The sequence below is a fragment of the Pygoscelis adeliae genome, unplaced genomic scaffold (assembly GCF_000699105.1).
Source record: "Pygoscelis adeliae isolate BGI_AS28 unplaced genomic scaffold, ASM69910v1 Scaffold27, whole genome shotgun sequence".
NCBI lineage: Eukaryota > Metazoa > Chordata > Aves > Sphenisciformes > Spheniscidae > Pygoscelis > Pygoscelis adeliae.
Window position 1 is genome coordinate 965,287 of NW_008825410.1, and position 9,010 is coordinate 974,296.

The window sequence follows — 9,010 nt, forward strand, 5'->3', positions numbered from 1 at the left end:
GTTGTCAGGCGATGGTGATCTGTGACTGCCTCGATCAAAGCTGAAGATACGCTACAGCTCTGTTGCGGTGATGTTAACTGGATGGAGGGGGGGTAAGAGTTAAATCAGCTAACGGGTGTTTTGGTGTTCTGCGGTACACGTTATCGGGGAGGAGTCATTAGTCTTGTCCTGATGGAGTGAACAAACTGTACCCAGATCCGATTACCGCTTTGGCAGCTGTGAAGTCTGTGCTCACATGACATTTTCAGGCGTCACCCTGAAGAAGCCCGTGTTTACAAAGGCTGGGGTGCTTCGTCTAGAGGATTACAAGTAAGTCCCGTGTCTAAACGGGAAACATACAAGTATTCCTCCCAGGAACGTGCTGTGTCTTGCTGTCATGTAAACAACATTCAGCACAAACATATATGTACACTTAGGAGAACTGGCCAGTAGTAGCATGATGATTGCAAAGGAATATAGTACAGAAGTCTGTGGCAAGACAGCGATTTGTACTTGTATCTTGAAACTTCTTAAACAAGATTTTTATTTTGGATTTGTTCATAGGCTCATCTAATGGATGTGAGAGAACTTCTTTTGCATTTTTGCGACAAGAACTTCCTGTGAGGTTTGCAAACATACTGAGAGAAATTGATCTTCTTCCTGATAAATTACTAGGCGTTCCGTCAGTACAATTAGTAAAAAGCTGGTAAGTAAGAACTACTTGAATTCAGCCTGTAAAATAACATAGCTTTGACAACTTGGTTGTCACAGACTTTTCTGACTAGTAGAAGACAATAACAAAATACAGTAGAAATGCAGATCCTTCATCAAAGCTGAACTGCAAGCTGTTATACACTGTCCTTTTCTAGCATACTAAAATTACATTGAAAAACAACATGGTTATGTTGTGTTTTTTTTTTTTTAAACTAACGGTTTGAAATAGCTGGTAGAGCAAATCTCACTTCTTACTCTTTAAGAAGGGAGAGAAGAAAATGTGTTCTGTTTCCACGTAGCGTTACAGACCCTTAGAGCGACACAAATATGGGAAAGCAGGCTATGTACTTGCTTGGGTCTCTCACTGATGGAATTACTAATAGAGCTTCCGTTCCATAGCATATTGCCTTGGCCGGCGCAGCGAGCGTTTGGAATTCACTTAACAGAATCTCTGCAGTTGACACAGTGGTTGAATCTGATTTAACCTTGCTTTACCGGCGCAGTTGCAGCATTTGCAAGGATGGCTGACATAAAGGGCAAAGGTATTAGAGTGAGATCCAGAAACTGTTCTTAATCTAGCAAACAGTTGTGCCTTTGCAATGTGCATCAAGGCTGTCGGATGTTAGCACAAGAGGCTCAAGTACTTAGCTTGCACCAAAGCTGATCAGATTTGAAAAATTTTGCTTAGATGGCTTCCTGATCAGTATTATCATTAGGATCTTCTTTTGAAACACTTCTCAAGAATTGTAAGGGGATCCTAAGTACCTAAAGTGAGCGTTTAGATTCCTTTCTGGGTGGCAAGCACAAGAAAAGACTTTTAAAACTTCTAGGATTCAGGCAGTCAAGAAGTGTCCATCTGTGATTCCATACTTGGATGGAGCTTTGATACTTCAAAGATACTTCAAACTTCTAGCTGACTTGTTAAGAGAAATGATATGGACAAGACAAAATATTTTCCCTGTTCCTAGACTAATAAAAATCAAATGAATAGCATGTATTTCTTGTGTTCTTTTTCAATAGGTACATCCAAAGCCTAAAGGAGCTGGTTGAGTTCCATCAGAAAAGCCCAGATGACCAAAAAGTCTTATCTGAGTAAGCTTTTCATTTGTTTCTTGGAACTTTTGATCTCGCATTCCACTTTTCACAATGTAGTCAGTTTAGAATGACAGTTGTCATGAGCTGAATTTGAAAATGTAGCATTGAAGGGCTGTGCATAGAGCAAGCTGGTTTAAATCTCTGATCATGCTTAGCAATATTCCAAATAAATATGACCCATTGCAGCTCGGTTTCAAGGGCATACTGCCCCTTGAACTGTCGTGACAGAGAAATATCAACAAAAATTATCTGTGATGTCACATCCCTGCTTCTTTCCAAGATGTCTTTTTCCCTTCCTCACATTCTCTTCTGCTCAAACTATTATGAATGGGTAAACAGGCAGTGAATTTGACATGGCTAATGATTACACCTTTTGTATTAAAAATATCAAACTCTTCTGGTTTAGGTCAGTGAGGAATTAATTTTAAGAGAATGAAAAAATAGACTGTATTTTAATATTAAGGTTGCTACGCACTGTCTGTGCTGCTGCTGGATTAGATAATGACATTGTACAAAGCTTGCCTCCATGTAGTCTTAGAATAATGTTCTAAGAAGATCTCTTTTTGACCTAGCTTTATAGATACATTAATTAGAGTCCGAAACAGACATCATGATGTGGTTCCTACAATGGCACAAGGAGTAATTGAATACAAAGACACTTTTAAAGTAGATCCTGTCACCAATCAAAACATTCAGTATTTTTTGGATCGTTTTTACATGAGCCGTATTTCCACCCGGATGCTAATGAACCAACACAGTAAGTAGAAATTTTTACCTGAGGAAAAACTTCAACCTAATGAGAAACATGTTAACGTAAACATTCCTTAAAACTGTTGGAGATGTGCCTCAGATGATTTTGTGTGACACTGAAAAGTTAGAAACTGAATGTATGACTTACGACAGTAGTGGGAAAACTTCTTTTCTAGACTACAGACTAATTGTAATAAGTCCTGTGTGGAATATGTAGGCATCTCATTCCTTACATCTGAAAAGCCTTTATATGTTGAGCTACAGAAAAGCCAACATAGTTTGCTGGCAGTAGACAGCCTTTTTAACTTGCAAAAGGCATAAACAACACTCAGTATTTTATGTGATTATATGCTGTGATCACACTGTATTAGTCTAAATTTAAGGCTTTTTTTTAATAATACAGTATTTGGGATTAAATATAGTATTGTTTTTGTCTCAAACAGCCCTTCTTTTTGATGATAAATCTGGCTCAGGGCACCCAAGGCACATTGGAAGTATTGATCCTTGCTGTGATGTTGTTGAAGTAGTGAATGGTATGTATTCTCAGATTTAACGTTTCTCTTCATGATCACTATTTATATCTGATTGCAAGCAATTTGGGTAACCAACATGTGTTGTATAGGATGCTGACTGTTTTTTATTGAAATAGCTGAAAGCAGTCTGTCAAAACATGAGCTTTCATAGGACAGAGTTTAAAGTACAAAGTAGCAGTAAAAAAATATGTTGGACTAAGGCCTAGCAAGCGACAGATGAGGTAGGAGTCAAAGTTGTCTGTGGTGTTGAGACTGGCCTTACCTACTGGTAGATAACGTGCATCTGTTTTACAGAATTACCAAATTATACTGAAGATTTACCCATGCTGCTGTAATTGCCTATTTATTCTCAGTTTTTAATGCACACAGTGGATGCAATCTTATCATTCCTTTGAAACACAGGCTTAGAGTCTGTAACACCTTAGCAGCTAATGCAGTTAAAAATCATATTTTGCCATGCATTAGAATGAATTTCTAGTGTTTGACATTACATTTCACATATTTTATTTAAATAAATATTTCAGATGCTTTTGAAAGTTCCAAGATGTTGTGTGACCAGTATTACTTAACATCTCCAGAACTGAAACTTACTCAAGTGAATGGTAAGATGAGAGCTTTTATGTCTATTTTTCAATCGGTAGCCAAACTGCTGCTTTTACTGACTCAAAAGGCTGCCATTTCTGTAGCCATAATGGTACAATACCAGTTGATCTGTCTTGGGCTAGTTCCTCTTCATTTTCTGTTATAAGCACCTCATTTAATCTCCTGTGTTAGAACTCAAATGTCATTGTATCTTAAACACTGGATTTCCTGAGGTAATATTTGTGAATTTGAGAGAAGTAAGACTAACGTGTACGTAAAGTAACATGATAAGTTGTTAGAGAGGAGCTCTGTATCTGGGGTGAGGAGGTGGGGCTGACTGAGAAACACTGATTCTGGTCCAAGCTGCCCGCATGTGTCTGATCTCAGGCAATCTGCTTAACCTCTAAAATCCTTTACTTACAAAACGGAATTAATACTTGATTTTTTTCAGTTTATTTGAAAATAAACCGTTATTAAGCAAGTGGTAATTACAATCTAAACACTGTTATGAGTGCATAAAGTTGTTTGCTCATTTGGGGGAAAAGCCAAAACTGAGACTTGATTTATTTTCTTGTTCTGGCATACAACTTGCTTATTGTAAAATTTGGATACAGTACAGAAAAATTCCATCACCCTTTTAAATCTTGCTTGTCTTTTTCCATTCCTCTAGGAAAACTTCCAGGAGAGCCAATTAACATTGTATATGTTCCATCTCATCTTTTTCACATGCTTTTTGAGCTCTTTAAGGTATGTCAGTATAAGCTGTTTCTTCCCTTAGTAGTCTGAGCTGGAGCATCAATATTTAAAATCTCTAGCTAGATCTGAATGAAGTAAAGCTTTGCATAGGACAGTGAGATTTCTAAAATGTTCTTACTTGGGGAAATAGCTTTGGCAGTTGGGAAAGGAATGATTGCAGTTTGTAGGAGAGTATTTGGACACTTCCGTGTGGTGGTAAATGGGACAGGGTAAGGGAGAGAGAGAGTAAAAGTAGGACATGGGGTTGTGACCACCACTAGCCTTCTGCTTTTAGGGATTACATCTGCAGTGCGGGTTTGCCCTGGTGCCTTTTCTGTGCAGTGGGTGATACATCTTGAAGTAGTGAACGGTACTGAACTAATGTGCTGCCAACATAGGGTGCAGAATTCCGGCAGCCTTTAGCAACTGCTGAGCTCTGTTCTTCTCCAGAAACCTGGTGACTCTTAAGGGAGTTGGGTATTTAATTTACATTGTCTGAGTTACATGTTGGGCAAGAACAGTGTAATCTTTCAAGCATAGAAGAGTCTTGGCTATGCGTAGTCATTTTTAGGTGTGAGACCACCTCTGCTCCTGTTACACTAAATCGCTAAGTGTGTTCCTTGGAAGCTAGGCACTGATAGGAATGGAGGGTAACTGTGCTCAGCCTCTGCATAACAGGGGTATGATTTTAAGTGCCTAGATCCAACGTTTTCTGATAATGGTAACCTTTATTTCCATAGAATTCGATGAGGGCAACTGTTGAATTCCAAGAAAACAGTCCTTCTCTTCATCCAATTGAAGTGACAGTTGTTCTAGGTCAAGAAGACCTGGCAATTAAGGTATTTTGTTGGCCTACTACAACATGGGCTTAATGTAATCGTTATGATTGCATATGCTGCAGCAAATTCTATTAAAAGAACTTGCAGCCTCTGACAACAGATCAAAGATACTATGCATGAGCCTTTTGTTGATAGCCTCCATTTAGCACAATTATTTAACTGAAAAATAATATGCTGCAAAACAAATGTTTGCATGTATTACATTACAATGTTGGAAGGGATTGTTCAAATAAGAGCATTTTAAATACCATTCTTAGTACGTGATTGTACTTAACTTTATTCTCTCTTAAATCAGATCTCAGACAGAGGAGGTGGTGTTCCAGTAAGGAAAATTGAGCAGCTGTTTAGCTACATGTATTCCACAGCACCAATGCCAAGGATGGATGATGCTCGAAATACCCCTCTTGTAAGATATTTCAATAGTCGTGTTACTAATAAGGTTGCTGTAAGTGTTGGGCAGATTGCTAGGTTAATAAATTATAAAGCGCTATGTCCGCCCTACTGCTTTTTGGGGTATGCAAAGATTGAGCCTTGTAAATATATATGAATTAACACTTTCTGAAACAGATTTTTTAATATCTAGCTTAGTGGACAGAAATAGGCTTTTAAAGGTATAAATTAAGAAGAACATTCCAACCTGAATCTAACCCTGTTTTTTTCTTATACTCAAATGACAGTAATTTACTTGGTCTTCATTCCCACTCAGTCCTCAAACTTATTATAAATTATGCTATCTTTATGTAGGCAAGCACAACTGGAATAGGCTTAGACTGTTGTTGCTTATCTACGAGTAGCAAACTCCTTTTACTAATCAAGCTGTACTAGTGAAAACAAGGCAGGGAAAGTACAGAAATGTAATGTGTAAAAGTAAGACGTGTATATAAACCCTCCCTCTTCTGTGGAGATTTGTTTTTTCTTTCTTGTGGTTCTGGGGTTTTTTTAATGGTCAGTTTCAATATTCTGTATGAAACTGTTCGGAGATTTCCATTTTCTTTTAACAGATGAGTAAGTGCAAAGGACTTTCTAACAGTTTAAAATCTCTGAACACTTTCCAGCTATTTAATTTTAAGTCATAAGAGCTAGTAAAAAACTAACTTTGTCTTGTACTTCAATTTTAGGCTGGCTTTGGGTATGGCTTGCCAATTTCACGTCTGTATGCTAAATACTTTCAAGGAGATCTAAATCTCTACTCCGTATGTGGTTATGGAACAGATGCTATTATCTACTTGAAGGTATGTATTTTGATTTGGTTAAATAAAAGATAGTGTTGATAACTACCATTAATGCCATGAAGTAACTACTCAGTATCATTTTAAGATAAACAAATTCTCTGCTCATGAGTAGAAAAGCTCTCATTCTTTATTAAGAAATGCCAGTAAGATTTGTAACTGGTATCTAGAATTAAAAAGGTCACTCGGCTTTAAGTAGTCTACTTGAATAGCTACTAGTGATAGCCCCATTAGTTTTTAGATGGTATTAAGATTTACTATCTGCTGGTTCATGGAATACAAAATACTGGGACAAAGTGGAGTAACAGAAAGGTGTGAGCAACTGTTCAGGTTTCTTTACTGTTGTTTCTTAACTCTGACAACCAGAAAGTCTGTATAAACTAATCCTTAAAGAGTCTAGCACCTGGTCTTGTCCAACATCTGCTATATAGCCCATATATGGGATTCAGATATCAGGAGTCTTGAATACCTGACATGTAAAATGCACTGCTATTTTAATAAGTAATCTGGAAAAAAGGACTACATACTCTTTTCTACTTTTTGCGCTTACTCATGGGAAAAACTTGCTTTGAATTTCTTCTAGTAAACCAAAACCATAGTTCCAACCGCACCGAAGCGCAACCAGAGAAGCAGTACAAAAGGAAGAGACGGTTAAGCTATATACATGTTGCATTTCTATTTAACAATTTCCCAATAGAACATGAATTTTTTTTAGCTGCAAAACACAGAAGTAGGAAAGAAACATATTTTAAAGTTTCTCTGGAATTTTGTAAATGAAAGTTCTTTTCCACGGCTTCCAGGACTATCTAGAAAACAGGTTACAAAGTAACTCTTAAGGCCTATAAAAATGCGTAAATATGGTTTGATGTTACTGCATTTGTCCTGCCAAATTATCCAAAGCAAACATAGACACTGAAGCACATAAATGACTGCATCTATTGTAACATTTGTGTGAATAACTTTGCTCTGTAGTGTCACTGGCTTAACACTTGAAACATACTGCATGAATTTTTGCAAAGTGGCATTATTGAGAGGTAGCAACGAAGTAACTTTTTTCCTTCTTGGTTTTTTTGGGTTTTTTTTTTAGGCCCTATCAACAGAATCAGTAGAAAAACTCCCAGTTTTTAATAAATCAGCTTTCAAGCATTACCAAGCTACCTCAGAGGCAGATGACTGGTGTGTCCCAAGTAAAGGCCCAAAGAATGTATCAAAGCAGAGTGCAGCTCTCTGAAGAGAAGTTGGTATCCAGGCACCCAAGGGGATCAAGCTGGCTTCTCAAAAAAGACTAGCGTTTGGAAGTATTCATCTTCCTCCAAACAAACAAATTCTTCAGTTTCAGGTCTGGCAGAAGAGAAAGAAGATAGGGATGTTAAAGCCTGGGCTGTATGCACTGAATGTGAAATCTTGCTGTGGACTTCAGGATGAGGAAAATAGGAGCACATACATCTTTAAAGAAGAGATGTCTATAGAGGAAAATGAGACTTTTTTTTTCTTTTCTTATGATCAAAGACTTGATGTGGTAGAGGTGTGCAATTTTTGAGTCCTGTTTAATGCTTGAATACTGATAAATGTCGGTTATGCTGGTGTATATTCTCCTAGAATAGTTATCAGCAGTTCATCTTATTACAGAACTTCTCAGGTAGATAGATAACACTTGTACTTTAAAGCTGCATTTATAACATTTGGAAAAGATCCACTTAACATGGCAGTCTTGTAGCAAGATACAAACAGCATTCAGATACAGCCTGACTGAGAGGGAGGGAGCCCTGGGAGGTAGGGAGAAAGTGTTTTCTGTATATAAGGAAGTCCCGTTTTAAAAAAAAAAGACTGTATTCCAGTAATAATTCTTATGTGATGCCTTGCTCTGTGAGTTACATTGCTAGATTTTTTTATGTTAAGCTCTTCATGGAAAAACTAGCCAAGTGAGGCTCCTATGCATAAGGTAACTAAGAAGGAAATTGAGATATTTTAGAAAGCTACTGCAAAGAAATGGAAAGCTACTTGGTTATAGCAGCTGTAAGGTTAGGCTACATCTAGCCTACATCCCTGCACTCCAGACAGCATGTGCCAAGTAAGTAGGTTAGGATTGTTCAAGAACTGAAGTCAGACATGCAAGTTGAACAGAAAGGTTTTGGTGATCTGTGTTATGTAAGCATGACGTGGGAAACAACAGCATGTTTAAAACATGGTCTTGTGATTCCTTTTTGTCATGCTGTTAGAAGATCAGTGGCTCAGTACACGAAACCAAAATCTGCCTATCGTCTCTGTCAAATTTGTATTGGACCACACTAGCTCGAAGAGGTACATGGAGATTCTACACCTTGAAAGCTGTGATGAGCACTGAAGGTCCATTTGAAAGGTTTTCAGGAAGAGTGGCATTGGAACCAGAATTTTATTCTAAGAACTATTCATTGCAATGGGAAGGGCTTAGGAAGTGAGCAGTTACAAAATATGAACAGCACTGAAAACTATAGAATAACTTTTATGAACAGCAAAATAATGGGGAATTGCCACAGGAACAGTGCCAGTGGGAGAGAGCTGTAGGGCAAATAAT

General features: G+C 37.7%; 1 protein-coding gene across 1 annotated transcript; it reads left to right on the forward strand.

Annotated features, from left to right (window-relative positions):
- The first annotated feature begins 436 nt into the window (after positions 1-436).
- Positions 437-8,511, forward strand: PDK4 (pyruvate dehydrogenase kinase, isozyme 4). The gene is given in 11 exon segments (XM_009330502.1): positions 437-534; positions 536-685; positions 1,714-1,785; positions 2,361-2,545; positions 2,982-3,071; positions 3,596-3,673; positions 4,324-4,400; positions 5,129-5,227; positions 5,523-5,633; positions 6,346-6,459; positions 7,544-8,511. Coding segments are annotated over 11 exon segments (1,218 nt in total). The 3' UTR covers positions 7,688-8,511.
- The last annotated feature ends 499 nt before the right edge of the window (positions 8,512-9,010 follow it).